The 17,021-nt window shown below is 37.0% G+C and overlaps 1 protein-coding gene across 1 annotated transcript in view; it reads right to left on the reverse strand.

Moving 5' to 3' along the window:
* The window catches only part of SNAP91 (synaptosome associated protein 91), a 152,787-nt gene that overhangs the window by 18,620 nt on the left and 117,146 nt on the right, over positions 1-17,021 (reverse strand). Inside the window, exons 21-24 of the mRNA XM_087443835.1 lie at positions 16,386-16,469; positions 8,303-8,437; positions 6,239-6,388; positions 540-570 (exon numbers count right to left, since the gene is read on the reverse strand). Coding sequence (XP_087299961.1) covers positions 540-570; positions 6,239-6,388; positions 8,303-8,437; positions 16,386-16,469 — 400 coding nt within the window. The remainder of the gene's footprint in view (positions 1-539; positions 571-6,238; positions 6,389-8,302; positions 8,438-16,385; positions 16,470-17,021) is intronic.

Below are 17,021 nucleotides of genomic sequence, written 5' to 3' on the forward strand. Positions count from 1 at the left end.
CAACAGAAGGTTTCACACAACTATATCACTACAACCTGCCTTACATGATTGTAAGATACCATTCATTGTAAAATGCATCTCAATTTCAGAGACATTGAAATATGCATCTAAAAATAAGGGTAGATTGTTTATCATTCTTACTAGCCTTCCCTAAAATTGAGCCTCCATGAGAGACTTTTTTAAAATCAATGTTAGCTAGAAATATTGTAACGAATCTAGAATTTTAAAGCTAATAAAGTTATTAAAAGCTATTTAAAGCTATTAAAGCTATTCAAACCACAATTCCCAAATATTTCTAGATATAACTTAGTGACAACCTTGGAGACTGAAATAGATCCCTCCTTTTCATTGCAAAGCCAACAGTTTGGAGGTTCCAGTAGAATAACAACCAAAACAAAAATCTAGAATGAAATAAAAACCAATTTTGAAATTACCCAGCCTCAGAATGAGTTATTCCTCCAGTGAGTACAATATTTGATAGTCTCAAATAAATACAAACACATCAGCACAACAAACCAGACAATTTAAAAAACACTTACTTTTTGGATGTGGTACCAGAAATTCCAAGATCTATAAATAGATAAAAGAAAAAAGAATTTAAACCTCTATACTCAGCTTAAATGATACGACATTTAAGAGATCAAAGAATCAGAGGTCTAGAAAAAGTCCATATTTTGCCTAGGAATGACTGCATTTAGTTTGATAAAAGAGAAACTATGTTAGGAAACATATCCACAAATCTAACATTTTCTTCTACTTCATGTTATACTTAAGGATCACATTTAACGCCAACTGGTGTTCAGAAAAGAGTGAACATAGCTGGCTTGAGACTGCTCTCTTAGATATTCTGTGTGGCTGGCATCTGGGAACCTGGCTAGTAAACTGTCCTCTACACTGAGATAAAACTTGTCCTAATGATAAGGGTGGCTTTCTGTGGCTAAACTGTTTGTACACACAGCGTGGTCTGTGCTGAACATCTGCTTTCCTTCTATGAGTCTGGAATTTTGGTTCATGCCGGGCAGAGTGCCTACACGATCCGCATCCAGTGAAAGCCCTGGGTGCTAGGTCTCTAAAGCTTCCTCGGGCAGAAACATCCCACATACGTTGCTGCTTGTTTGATACTCTTCCCCTCATGGGAAGGAGAGAGCATAAGGAAATCTGCGTGTGGATTCTTCCAGACTCTGCCTGTGTCTTCTTCCCTGATGATCCAGGTGTATCCTTACTATGCTGTTGTAATAAGTCTTAGCTGTGAGTACAATGTGCTGAGTCCCATGAGGCCTAGTGAATCTGTGAATGTGACTGTGGTCTTGGAAACCCCTGATACAACTGGCTTAATCATTCTGCTCTAATCTTAATTTATTTATTACTTCAGCAAATCTTTATTGAGCCTCTACATACAGCAGGCACTGTTCTAAGCACTTTAACTTTGTCAGTGAAGAAAACATTCAAAGACCCCTATCCTGGAGGAACTTGCATTCTAATGGGACAAGGGGGATGATAAACAATAAAACAATAAAAAAGTAAGTTATATAAGCTGCTAGAAGGCGATACGGAAAGCCTAGGGAAAAATGCAGAGGAAGAGCAGGGTAAGGAGGATCAGGTGAGGCAGGATGAGAGTGAGGGGCAGGGAGTGTTAAACAGCCTGTCAGGGAAGGCCTCATGGAGGAGGTGATACTTGTGCAAAGCTGAGCAGAGATCTGGGGGAGGCGCTTTCTCAGCTGAGTCACTTAGTGCACTCTCTGCCTAATGGTACTCTACGTTTAACATTTTGAGAAATTGCCAAACTGCTTTCTGCAGTAGCTGCCTAGTGTTACATTCTCTCCAGCAGCGTTAGAGGGTTTCGATTTCTCCACATCCTCATCCACAACGGTTATTATCTCCCTTTTTTATTGTAGTCATCCTAATGGGTGAAGTGATCTCTCACTGTGGTTTTCATGTGCATTTCCCTGATGAGTGATGTTGAGCATCTCTTCATGCACACATTGGCCACATGTATACATTCTTTGGAGAATTGTCTATTTAAATCATTTGACCATTTTTAAACTGGGCTATTTTTCTTTTCAATATTGAGTCATAAAATTTCTTCATTTATTCTGGGTACAAGTCCCTTATCAGATTTATGTTTTGCAAATATTTTCTCCCATTCTATGGGTTGTTTTTCCACTTTCTTGATGTATCACTTGTAGCATAAAAGTTTTTAATTTTGATGTAGTCCTATTTATCTCTTTTTTTCTTTTGTTGCTTCTGCTTTTGGTGTCATATCTAAGAACATTACCTGATCCAAGGTCATGAAAATTTACTCCTATGTTTTATTCTAAGAGTTATATAGTTTTGGCTCCTACATTTAGTTCTATGATCCATTTTGGGTTTATTTTTTTGGAGTAAGCAGCCTAACTTCATTCTTTTGCATGTAGATATCCAGTTGTCCCAGCACCATGTGTTGAAAAGATGATTCTTTTCCCATTGAGATGTCTTGGCACCTTTGTTGAAAATCAATTGACCATAGATGTATTGGTGTATTTCTAGATTCTTATTCTATTCCACTGATGAATACGGCTATTCCTACGCAGTACCACTTGTCTTAAACACTTCAGCTTTGTAGTAAGCTTTGACATTACGAAGTATGAGTCTTCCAAAGTTATTCTTCTTTATTCAACATGCTTTTGGCTATTCATGGCTTCCTTGCATTTCCATACGAATTTTAAGTTCAGCTTGTCAATTTCTGTAAAAAACTATGCTGGAATATTGACAGGGAACGTGTAGATAATTTTTTTTTCAGTTTTAGAATATTATATTTTAATTTAAAACAATATTTACTTATAGTGAAATTCAGTGGGCTTTTTTGGGGGGAGTGTACATTTCTATAAATTTTGATAAATACATGGGTTCATGTAATCATTACTACAATCAGGATACATAGCAATTTAATGACTCAAAAATATTCTCTCTTGCTGCCCTTTGTAATCAAAACTTCCCCTTACTCCTTAACCCTGGCAATCACTGATATATTCTTGGTCCCTACAGTTTTGTCTTAACAAAAATATCACATAAATGGAATCATACAGTAAATAATTTTTTTGTGTCTGGCTTCTTTCACTTAGCATAATGTATTGAAATTCATCTGTGCTGTTGTATTTATCAATAGTTCATTTCTTTTTATTTCTAAGTAGTATTATATAGAATGGGTTTACCACAGCTTATATATTTACCCACTGAAGGGCATTTGGGTTGTTTCTGGCATTTTTAAATAATACTGCTATAAAAATTCATGTACAGGTTTTTGTGTAAATATATGTTTTCATTTCTCTAGAATAAATACCTAGGAGTGGGTTTATTGAGTCATATAATATGTATAGGTTTAACTATAAGAATTTGCTGAACTGACTTCCAAAATGGCTATACCATTCTCACCAGCAAAGTGTGCGAGTTCCAGTTGCTCCACATCCTCGTCAGTACATAGTACTGTCAGGGGTTTTTTTTCCCCTTTTTAAAATTTTAGGCATTCTAATGGGTGTATAGTGAGGTGAGGTTTCTAAAAAAATTGATATATAATTCACATATCATAAATTTATACTTTTAAAGAGTAAAGTTCAGTGGAAAAGCATGCTCACAAGGTTGCGAAATCATCACCACACTCTAATTCTAAAACATTTTCATCACCATAAAAAGAATCCCCATATCCATTAGCAGTCACTCCCATTCCCTCCTCCCCGAGACCCCGGAACACTACTAACCTACTTTCTGTTTCTAAAGATTTCCCTGTTCTGGACATTTCCTATAAATGGAGTCATATAATATGTGGCTTTTTGTGTTTGGCTTCTTTCTCTTGGCAAAATGTTTTCAAGGTTCATCTATGCTGTAGCATGTATCATTACTTCATTTCTTTTTATGGCTAAATAATTATTTTATGGATATATCACATTTTGTTTATCCATTCAACAGCTGATGGACATTTGGGTTGTTTCTGCTTTTTGGCTATTATGAAAATTGCTGCTATGAATATTTGTGTACAAGTCATGTGGACATACGTTTTCAATTCTCTTGGGTATACAATGAGAAGTAGAATTGCTGGGACATATGGTAGCTCTATGTTTAACTTTTGAATAACTGTAAAACTGTTTTCCAAAGTGGTTGCATCATTTTACGTCTCTACCAGCAATGTATGAGAGTTCTAATTTCTAGATGTCCTAGCCAACTCTTGTTATTATCTTTTTGATTATAGCCTTCCTAATGAGTGTGAGGTGGTCTGTCATTGTGGTTTTGATTTGCATTTCTCTTATGGCTAATAACATTCAACATCTTTTCATATACTTAGTGGCCACTTGTATATCTTTTTGGAGAAATGTTTATTCAAGTCCTTTGCCAGTTTTTAATTTGAGTTATTTGTCTTTTTATTATTTACTTGTAAGAGTTCTTTATATATTATGGATATATAGAGATATATGATTTGGAAATATTTTCTCCCATTCTGTGGGTTGTTTTCTTGATGACATCATTTGTCACACAAAATTTTTAAATTTTGATGAATTCCTATTTATTTATTTTTGTTTATACTTTAGGTACTATATCTAGGAAGCCACTGCCTAATCCAAGGTCATGAAGATTTACACCTAGGTTTTTTTCTATGAGTTCTATAGTTTTATCTCTTAAATTTAGATCTTTGATTCATTTTGAAGTGATTTTTGTGGATGGTATAAGGAAGAGGCCCAACTTCATTCTTTTGCATGTGGCTATCCAGTTGTCCTAGTACATTTTTTGAAAAGATTGTCTTTTCCCACTTTGAATGGTCTTGGCACCCTTGTGGAAAATTGACAATGTATGTAAGGTTTATTTCTGGGCTCTTTATTCTATTCTATTGGTCTATATTTCTATCCTTATGCCAGTACCATTTGTCCTGATTACTGTAGCTCTGTAGAAGTTTTGATACCAAAAAGTGTGACTTTTTCAAATTTGTTCTTTATCAAGATTGTCTGATTATTCCTCTAGTGGGTCAGCTTTCTTCAGCAGAGATAATTCTCAAAGGCAGTTGACTCCTGCAGTGCTGGTGGCACTCTCAGCAGCTGGAGGCATTAAGTCCTTTATTTCTGAGGGAGGATCTGGGTGGTACATTATACTATAGTGTCCAGCAAAAGCAGTCACCACTGCAGACTATCCACCAGTGAGATGGAATTTTAGAGTAGGAAGAAATATTCAAATAACCTCTCCATGGATGTCATCAAAGCATTTTCATTGATGACCACACCAAGGAAAATGAATGGGAAAAAAAAATATGCCCATAGGAAAATGAATAGAAAAAGAAGTCTATATCAATGATCTACTAAACTTTTGATAGAGCCTTGAGTAAAATGAAAGGTATCTGCAATGGTAAACTCATTCTTCTTAAAAAAAAATCAAATTCAGAGTTAAAAGAAAAGCCAATCTTTATAACAGCTGCCCTCATCTCCTTAGACTCTCTCCTTCACTTCTCCAGCTCCAGCCACTAGTCTCCTTGATGTTCCTTGGACATGCCAGGCAATCTTCTGCCCCAGTGCCTTTGAACTGGCTATTTCCTTTGCCTGCAAATGTTCTCCTTCAGGTATCCACATGCTTCATTCCTTTACCTTCAAATCTTTGCTGAAATTTTATCTTCTCAGTGAGGCCTACTCTAACTTCCACTCTGTGGCACTCTCAATTCCTCTTTCCCTGTTCTGTTTTTCCCCCTGGCACTTCTGACCTAACATACTATAGAATTTATTTATTTGAAAATGTTTAACGTTTGTCTCTGCCCTTCCTGAGCACCCTAAGAACAGAAATTTATACCTATTTTGTTCATTGATTTATCTCCAGAGCCTGGAAGAGTGCCTGGTACTCAATAAATATTTGTTGAATGAATAACTGAAACTTACTTGGATACTCAATTGGTAAATATACTACATTTAAGTTACTCTATGCTATTATTTCCAAGTGAAAAGAAAAATTAAGTACAGTACTTATGATATATAATGCTCTTGGTTTCATACCTGTATATGCTTCCTAATCATACCCTTGGTAATTTAGATTAAAAATGGCATGGGTATCACTTGTGAGACAATGGCATACCGAACGTTTACCTTCTAAAAAACTGTACTGGGTAAAGCACTAAGCATTTCTGTCCACTCCTTGGTACACTCAGCCATAAGTGAATCCAGAAACCAAACATGTGAAAGGCCAAAAAAAAAAAAATTCACATATGATTCAGGTAAAGAAAACTATTACTCACTGCCTACTAAGCTGGCAAGAGATGAGTCAAGATCACTCCCAAGGGCTTTGCTCGCTGCCATTGCGGGACTGGGAGGCACCATTGAGATGGGTGCAGGCTGCCCAGCTGGTGCCATGGTTGGCATCAGAAGATCACCTAGACCATCGAACACTGGAAATCAAACAGACCAGGTTCAGAATAATTGACAACAACAAAAAAGACCATATGCAAAATTAAAGGGGAACTGTCTCTTGAAAAACTATGGAAACAAGTGAATATACAATCTTATAAAAGAAGACGTAATTCACACTTTTCATGACTATAACACCAAGAAGAACATCTCTACACATGGCTATCATAAAGTATGGAAATACTAATGACCAAGAACAAAGATGGAAAAGAAAATTTGTGTAATGTACAGGAAAAAGCACAGATTTTGGAGTCAGAATTGGGCTCAAATTCAGCAGCACATCTCTCTAGCTGTGTGACTTCGAGAAAGTTACTGAGTTTTAGTTCTCTCATCTATAAATGGGGAGAGTATCAATACTACATGGCTTTGTTGTAAAGATTAAATTAGATAATATATGTCATGTCTTTATTATAAGGCCTGCTCTATACAGGCACTCAATAAGTCATAGCCATTCTTACTCTTACTAAAAACAATCACTAAAACAGTTTTTATTCAAAACGGCAGGGATTCATAGCAAAGCCTAAATGAGTTACTCTGAAATCCTATGATGCTTACTTTTTTTTTTTTTCCCTTTTTGTGAGGAAGATCAGCACTGAGCTAACATCTGATGCCAATCCTCCTCTTTTTGCTGAGGAAGATTGGCCCTGAGCGAACATCTGTGCCCATCTTCCTCTACTTTATATGGGACGCCGCCACAGCATGGCTCTACCAGCAGTGCGTTGGCGCGCGCCTGGGATCTGAACTGGCAAACCCTGGGCCACCGCAGCGGAGCGCGCGCACTCAACCGCTTGCGCCACCAGGCTGGCCCCCTTATGATGCTTACTTTTAAAATAATTCTTAAATGAGAAAAGAAGGCTGAATCTCCTAGTTTCCTATGAAATCAGTGTCAGAATAAAACTTGATCTAATGGTCAATATCGAGTAATAAGTATTTATTACTTATTTTAGAAGAATTTTGATTTTTTTTTTCTTTCATTATAGCAATCACTTTGGTTCTAACTTTAAGGGCATATTTAAAGTAAACACTACTTTAAGCATTAGGAATCATGCCATTATTCATGGTTCCTGATCATCACATAACAAATTACCACTTTAATTCCTAGAATACAGACAGACCATTCAAAATGAAGACTCAGGATTTTCATAAGTTATTGCAAATAACTTATCCTGTCAAAGATTTTGTGGTTGTTAATTTTTATCAAAAAATTATGCATACTTACCATAAAAACTACTATATAATAATTCTAAATTGAAGAAGGACAACATTCAACTAGGCACTGGCAGTAGAAGCAACCAAATTGTCAGGCAGGGATATATTTAGGGTGTCTCTGAAACACATTTAATTGCCAAAAACTCACCAATTGAAAATTTGTAGTAAGGACCCAGCATGGGAAGAATAGAATGGAAGAGAATACAAATAAAATGACAGCAGGATGAAAGGTTAAAGGGAGGCAAAGAATACTATTTGTGTCTGAACTTCATAAAACCAAGGGCCATGCAAGCTTCAGAGGGTGTAAGCAACAGCAGCGGGAGTGTCCACACATTCAGGTACTGTACGAAGATTTAGTACAAAGCATTTGTTGTCCCTTAACCATCTCTAAGCCATGTGTATGTAAGCTCAAGCAAACAGACGGTGTGTGTGTATGCACGTTAAGTTAGATTTCTGCTAAAAATCAAAAACAGAAACACAGAACAGGATTGCAGGTTATTCTTGAAGCTACCAAAATGTACTGAAAATATTTATGTACGTTACAGAATGAGAGATTAATTGAACAGTTTTAAAATCAGGTTATTACTCAATACGTGCTTATAAATTTTCTGATTTCATACTAACCTTAGGTGGTATATTTAATTGTCAGAACGAATAAAAAGAATATTTGAAAATCACTGCCTCACCTGATGGATCGAAGGAGCTGCCGCTAGAAGTTGAAGGCGTTGTTCCAAAAGCTGCCTCAAAATCGGGCTGTAGCAGGTTGTTCTGAGCTGGAGTCACTGGTGACGGAGAAGGGGCCACGAAGGAACCCCCAAACCCTGGAAAAAACAGTTCCCGAAAAGTATAAGCAGAAACATCGAAAGATGGGTCAAGGCCATTAAAACAGAGTCACAAAAAATTAAAGAAGACCAAAAAGGAACTGAATGCATGTAGGTGAGAAGTCAATGACAGCCCGGGAAGTTAGTTTTTTAAAAGTTTTTCAAGTATCTTGATATTTGTCATGTATTAATGAGATTTAAGTTAATTAGAAATAAGATAGCACATAAGAATATATACCCTTATTAAGAGAACCTGTGGCAACCAAGTCTATTGTTACAATGGAGTACATAAAGCTAAGAAGGTACTGTTAGGGTTAAAACTCAGATAACTATTCTCATTATATCACATTGCCATTAAATCACAATACCAGGTCTAGAAAATGCTTAGTTGTACACCTTGGCTCAGCATAATAATACAAATCAGAAAAATATGCATGCACTCTGCCACCAGATCCTCCTTAATATCTTTCATACATGTTCTAGTCTCATTGCTGCCATTGCCAAGTTTAGCTCCCCCACCCCTTGTCCCCCAACACAGCTCTCAGGATTCCTCAACTGTCACCTTGGGGGGCTTCCTGCCTCTGGTCTGGACCTCTTCCAATCTAGTTTCTGCAGTACAGCCAGAGTCATCTTTCTGAGTGGAAAATGTTGACAAAGTTACTTCTCTAAAATCTTCCACTGGCTCCCCATAACTTCCAAATTCATAGACAGTCATGTGCTGCATCACGACTTTTTGGTCAATGACAGACCAACGGTGGTCCCATAAGATTAGTACCACACAGCCCAGCTGTGTAGTAGGCTATACCTTCTAGGTTTGTGTAAGTGCACTCTATGATGTTCACACAATGACAAAATCGCCTAAGGATGCATTTCTCAGAACACATCCCAATCGTTAAGCGACACATGACTGTAATGCAGATTTCTTTGTATAGCAATCAAGCCCTTCTTTCTCTGCCCACTGGCCCCCTCCCCTTCCTGCAAACTAGGCTGCTACTGTAACCCACTATCACAGTGAGTCAGATACCTGCTCTGACTTCCTTGCCTTATACTACCACCCACTGCTACCAGCCGCAGCCACCCCGCCCCTCCCACACCAAGTACCAGTGACTGATGTGCTCTGCCTCTGTGTTCTCAGCACCTGGTACATATCTCCATCCCATTCCCATCATGTTTCTTTATTCCTACTCCCAAATCCCCACCCTGGGGATGGCTTTTTGGTGTCAGGAACTGTGTCTTTTCTTGCCTTTTCCGCTAATATTCAGCATAGTGCCTAAAACACTGAGTTAATGCTTACTGAATGAAGGACACTTTTGAATATAAAAGGTGAGGAGAAATCAAAGACTATTGTAAAGTAACCAAATCTCAAATTAAATATTTGTCTTTTGAAGGCTGGAAGCAAATCGTTTCTCTTAATCAACAGACAGAAGCAAAAGCAGAGCTCACTCATATTGCTTCTGTACAAAAATATGCAACCTGTGAAGGAAGTGATTTCTTAACAAGACATTAGCTGATGTTCTATTATCAAAGAATTTATTACTACCAGAAGTCTTCTCTTCTTCATACACTGCTCGCAAAAACATAAAGAATGCTTCAAAAAATCCTTCAGCTTACATTCCATAAAACCAATTTATAATTTTGAAAATAATTTTCATTGAAATCCTCTGGTTACTATTTTATAAAGCAGGCAATAGTGTTCAAGTCATGTTTGTTCATGGAAATTTACAGCGACATGGATTCAGGCTTTCCTTGTATACATACGAAAAAACTGCAATTTGGAAAATCATTACCTATTACAAGATGGTCTTTAAAGTTCAAGGTGGCTTCTTTTAGTGATTTTAGTATTTGAGTGACATAAGCATCATGTAACTTTCCTTATGGAAGAAAAGGCATTTTATAGGTCTTTAAGAATTGATATTATTACAAAGAAAAGATGGGCTAAAGTAATTATTTTTGTGGATGTGATCATTTTGGTTTTAGGGAGATTGGCGGCTGTGTTAATGCTGATTTTTTTGACACATTCCACACCTCAAGTCGTAAACAACTATGGTTAAGTTAGGCAACTGTTCTATGGTACGGTTCTCTTCGTTATAGGTAAATGTGGGGACAACTGTACTTCACTCTCAGTTTCTTAAAACTTGCCCAAGAAGAAACAATTTATTCTAGAATCACAGCATATTATTATTGGAAAGGGCGTTAGGATCATCTGATTCAATTCTATCTTTCCACGGCTGGAAGGAGGGATGCAAAGAGAAGTTAACACACCTAGTCAAGATTCAGTAGTAGAAAGAGGAAAATGTGTGCCCTCTCTAAGTGCTATTGAGTTTAATAAGTAGATAACATCCATAGGTGAATATATAGCACTATTCAATGAAAAAAAAATTAGTGCCTTCTCTAAGAAAGTGAAGGGTAAAGCCAACATTGGTATGAGGCTCACCAAATGCCAGGCACTGTTCTAAGCAATTTTTTAGGTTGAACCATATGAACCACATAAATTGCCAATATTTGACCATTTTGGTCCTACAAAAACAGCAATTTTATATCTTTCAACCTAAAACATACATTAGGTCAATCCTCACAACAACCCCACGAAATTTCACAGATGAGGAAACTGAGGCCAGAGAGGTTAAATAATTTTCCCAAGGTCAAATGATGGCAAATGCAGAGCCAGAATTCCATACAGGAATCTTCCAGAGCCTGGGGTCTTCACCACAATACTATGTGGCCTCTTTCCCACAGCCAGGAGTAATGCCAGAGTTGTACTCTTCCTATAGGTTTATAAACTTGACAGACATCTGGGAAGATGAGTTTTTTCCATTATACTTAGTTCTTATGAACTGTTTGTGTCCTCACAAACCTAGACTAATTAAAAAGCTATAAAGTGATATACAATAACCGATTGATTATCTTAAAGAAAAAAATCTATTGCTATACTTTAAATGAAGAGCTAAACAGGAAAATTATAGACATTAATAAGGAGTTTGGGGAACTCCTTTTGTTAAGTGAAAAATTTTAGAGTCCTGAAATAGAGGTAAGTAATAAGAAAACCCAAACCACTAGTCTGTCTATATGGTTCTAAATTATATTAAGAAAGGTGTTCTATGGAATTGAAACTAATGGAATAATCAGTAGGCTTTCAGATGCCCTGCAGGCATATTTGAACTGCCTTTCACTATAAGTGAATCTCCAACCATCTTCAGACGCTCAACCATCGACAGACACACTGCTTTTTATCACAGATGATTAGTCTTATGAATGTATCTTTCTAAAGGGTAACAGCCTACACCTTAGTGAAGTTCTCTTAATACAGACATATCAAAATTGACAGTCAGTCTACATAACACATCATAACACTTGGGCTGGGAGAGGGAAATTTTAAAACTCTTGGTAGGTAAACACACTCCCACACATACTCCCTCCTCCACACTCACATTTGCTCCATTATGATAAAGTGATATCATTTCAATTATTCTTAGTGGTACAGTCAGTTGGTAACACATTCCATTCACTAAGATCAATCTGAGATAGTCAATATTTCTAGAAATAATAGCCTGAGAGCCTTTTATCTGACTTTTCAGACTGTTTCCCTTCCCCACTGCAAATGAAAGACTTGGTCCTCTGCAGACCTTCCCATTTAGTGGAAATTGTTAGTTATTAATCCCACACTGAACATTTTTATATTTTAAATTATATTTAAAAATTTTACATTTTAAATTTTAAAACATTTTATATTTTAAATCAAGGACTTCTGTGCTAAAAAGTCATCTGCGTCATGTGGTTAACAGAGAATGCAAAACTATAAAAGGCCTCATAAGGACGGCCCATATTCTTCCCTACTACTGGAATTGAAGACAGGATGTGGCACATTCCTATACTAGTACCGATTTATGGTGCAGTCACCCAAGAATTGTGTCTATTATGGAAGAACATGATTTCCTTGCTTGATGTTAGGCATATCCTCAACACACCTAATCTCCCTTAATAACCCATTTTTACATCCACCATCCAGGAATCTGTCTATATCTTTCAAACATCTATATTTTCACCTGGTATATCTTGAGAGGAGTTTGACAGCTTTACTCTTCACTGTGTGATATAATATTTCCTCATATTTGTGATAAACTTAACTCTCAAGTTTCCAGCCAGACTCCATCTGAGATATGGATAACATCTGTGTCCTACCAGTAATTTCAATGACTTGGAGAGAATTATTCTTTCAGTCTGTCCTCATTGGCCACAATAGTTGCCTTTTCTAAAATTTTCTCTAGTTTCCCCACATCGGGTGCACCAAAAAGAAATTGAAATTTTTACTCAAGGTGTAAAAGATGACTAAGATGATATTTCATGCACAGTTCAATTCTGGAATTGTTACTATTTGATAGTTCTAAAGTAAATTTGAATGAAGAAGAATGACCAGCTTTTATGAGATATACCCATTTTTAAGATACTACCCATTTAGTCTTTGTTTTCTAGTTTTAAATTACATACCAATTTTTGATAAAGCTTTCTCCCCAATTTTGAGATGATTCTTAATTTTTGGTTTAAAATCTCTAAAAATCATTTTTAATATTTAATTATACTACACATTTATTGCATTTCCCTTGTTATTTACATGTAAATTTATTCCCTCAAAAAAACCTAAACTTAGTCAGGCATGGGGTGAAAGTCCCCAGCCCAGCAACCAACGTTACTTTTGGACAGCCTTAACCTCCCATCACTGTGTCTGTGTATTATTTTTCTTTTTTATTCCTTCACAAAATAGTTTTATTACTAAAAGCCAATAATATCAGATTCTAGAGACTCACAAAATACAACTTTCTCTCTCTTATTTTTTTTGGTTCAAACTCCTACTTTGAATCTGATCACATCTGTGGATTCCTTGTTATCAATATAGGATTAGACTCATTTATCTTAACAAAAAAAGTTCCTCTTTATTTCAACAGTCTGTGGATTTAGCAGATGTCTCGCCATAGACACATATAACGTTAAGTGTTAAGCATCACTGTAAGTTACCATAACATACTGCCCCAACATTTGTTCTACCATTGATATTCATTAAACAAAAATGTCTGGGCAATGTGAAAACTAGAAATAGCCACTGTCAGCTAGATTAATATATAAATGTGACTGTGATTTTATATTGTGTATATTAGCAGGGTTTTTTTTGGCTAGGAAAGTTGCTTCTAGTTCATAGGACAGAATTATATTAATAGTCCATGATATTCTTCAGTGAGAACATAGCTTCTTGTTGTTTGTTACCTCAGTAAGTATAGAAATGTTTTTCTATAAGAAAAATACAGGAAAGTATGAAAAACCAGCCCAAATAATTAGGACCTAGAAAAATTAGAAGCAATTTAAAATCCTCACATCATGATATAAGGTGAAAGAATAGTTGGCCTCATGCCAAGTAAATCAGACACTCAGATATGTACAAATTAAATTACAAGAATTATTTGGAAAGCAAACTAGACATTAAAACCCATTTACACATATTTACATTAAAAATTAAATAGAAGAAAATGTACAGGAAATACTTTTCCCATCACTGAAACAGTCACAAGAAGATGCAGTGGCCAAAATGGGAAGTGTACAGTCAATAAAACCTATGTACATGACATCGTCACTTTCATCACTGATTTTCTCCTTTTTTCTATGCCGTTTTACTAAGATTTCAGGACAGACAACACAGTTTGAGTAATTTAAGCCTCCTTTTGGTGAAGTGACTTAAGTGGCACTTTCCGTGCACCTCCCCTGCTGGACCCATCTATCCAGACACCAAGCTGTGAGCTGAGGCTCAGGTACCCGCTGTTACACTCAGCCGTAGGTGACAAAGCCCTTCCTGCTTGTTCCAGGTATTTTAGATCCTATCTCATCCCCCAGGATCAAGTCTCTTGGCTCTGTCACTGACTTCTGACTTGGAATTGGAAGGGAACACAGACTTTGACTGGCCTCTCTGCTCCCATTTCTAGTGTCCTCAGCTCTTTTGGAAACAACATTTCAAAATGCAAGCATGGAGAGGCCAAATGGATTGAGGACCCTGGAGAAGACAATGTAACTCTGCAGCAGTGGAAGTGGTCAACAGTGGCTGACCACTCTGGCAGGCTCCTGTCTGGTAGGCTTCAGACCTGTCTTTGGGATCTGTGGCAGGGGAGGGGGTACCCAGAGAGAAAGGAAGACTTCTTTGAATTCTGCAAAAAGCCAGAACATTTGATTTCATATACCATCTCAACTTTAATTATAACTTAAAAGCAAAAGGTTTATAATCAGTAATCTCATTTTAAAATTGACAAGGTCATTTCCCCTAAACAGCCATTAAAAACTATGCTACCTCTGTAGCCTGTTAAAATTCTATTGCTGAACCTTAAAAACCTGAAATAAGTTTATTGCCTAGTAAGAGTCTGAAAGTTTCTGTGACCAGTTTGAAGCTGCTCTGAAGAACATCTAAGCCAAGAGAAAAGCCAGGGAGGCTCCTCTTTCTCCCCAAGTAACCAGCTGTGGTTTGTGTTAAATGCACTGCCTCTTATCATATTTGCAGCTTTCAAAGTCCACGTCGACACTTGGTTCTTCATCATTCAGGAAAATACCAACTGGCCGTCACTGGCATGAAGTGGATTCAGCAAACACGAGTGTCATGTTTAAGCAGGTTAGTTGGAGAGGACGAGAAAGACCCAAAAGATATGCGATGGCCCCGGGAAAGACTGTTCAATAAGAGTCCATAGGGCAGATGGAAGAAAAGGGGAACGGCTGGGCTGTGATTACCTCTCCAGCCTCTTGAGGAAAGATTTGACCTCTGTCACACTTCCTACCACACTGAAAGTTGATGAGCGTCCTTTAATGAGATCATTACTCATTACTGATCCGAGAATGAATGTTCCTTAGCCTGCTGTACCTGGTGTCAGGATTGTTCATTACATGAAAAAATGAGAACTAGTCACTAACTCTATCAAGAGCTGCATGGCTAGCAGGGAATTTAAGCTGCAAGACTCCAGACACGGCGGCTTCCCTGTGCTGATGTCACCCACACTCTCATGAGCCCCTTGCCAACCTTACGACCAAGCTGCATCCCTTGTGGTGACAGGGGAGGGACATGGGAAGCTGCATCTGAGTGTCTGAGGCCTCTGTGATGCTACTGTCATGTACCCTTCTAAGTCAAGTCCGAGCGAGGTAAACCAGCAGAGTCTTGTGAGTTTGATTGTTAACCTGAACCTGAAACTCGCTATTGCAGTCTTGCAACTGGCAAATGCTTTGTCTGTAAAAATAAAAATTTCCAGGTCTGGCTATCATTAAGCACACTTTGCCTTGTCCCCAAGGAAGACTGGTAGTTGACTTTTACTATCTTTGAGTTCTTGAAATATTTCGTTTTATTCTACCTACCCTATCCTGGCAATAAGCAACAATTCGAGGCATCTGTGCCAATCTATTCCACACGATGGCCCTGTTGAAGTGGGATCATCTCAGGGTTTTCAGATGGAGAAATAAGCTAGTTAAAAAAGTGGCATATGCAGCAGCGGCTTCAACTCAATGGTGGAAATCTGTAACAGTTTCTCCTAGAGTGATTCATATATTACAGAATCAATTGTCAAACATCATGGTATCTTTCCCCACAAATTTCTTAAAAAAAAAATGAGCATAGGCAATACAAGATGAAAATTGCTACATAAGCACATTATCTCTTTAGTAAACAAAAAGAAACGTGCTAACTGAAACTAAGGCATATTAGGAACATCCAAAGGGCCACAGGTGTAGCTTGCATGCAACTGTGATTTTAAGAATAATTTCATAAAATTCTGGGAAATAACCCTTTATTATACAATGACTTGTTTTTCAATTTCATGTCTCAAAAGGGAAAAAAAACATGCACCTTGAAATTTACATAATATCTGTTTCTTATAAAAATATATCCAAACTTAACTTTCACAAAATACCATTTTATCTTAATTTAATTAATTACCAGCTAGTAGGTCTGCAGATGCTGACGAACTAGGAGCAGCCTGAGGTGCAGGTTGGGGTTCAGAAGCACTACTTCCAAATGCATCTACCCATTATCCATTACGCAGCAAAAAAGTAAAAGAGTGTAAACAGTAAGTACAGCAAGTAATTTAAGTGTTTTGCAGAGAAATGAACAGACATGACACTGCATGGTAAGCTTGTCTTCTGTGGATATGTGAAATGACTGAGTGAACTGAATTACGTTCTGACCAGTTTACTGTCTCAAAAAGTAGTTCTAGAATATTTAAGAATTAACACCTCGCTATAGGAGTAAGATTTTTTTTTTTTAAGAATAAAACTTTGGACTAAATCTTGTCATCTATCAAAACAGCATCAAGGTTTTAAAATTTTTGCCCACAGGTAATACAATAGAATTTTCCCATTTAGAGCTCTATTAAACTTTTTAAAAAATTTAACAAATTTAATTCAAGCAGCAGCAGCAGCACTACTTGTACCTATATACCAAGGTTCAGTGTTTATTTGCCATAAGTTTTGAGGCCCTGAATGTCAGAGACTGTGACATCTTTGTCTCCCTCATGGCACATACCATGATGCTTTAACGTACAGTAGGTACTCAATGTGGGTTTAACTTGCTAAG

This window comes from Ceratotherium simum, chromosome 19 (genome assembly GCF_057802395.1).
Source record: "Ceratotherium simum simum isolate JZ-2026a chromosome 19, ASM5780239v1, whole genome shotgun sequence".
NCBI lineage: Eukaryota > Metazoa > Chordata > Mammalia > Perissodactyla > Rhinocerotidae > Ceratotherium > Ceratotherium simum.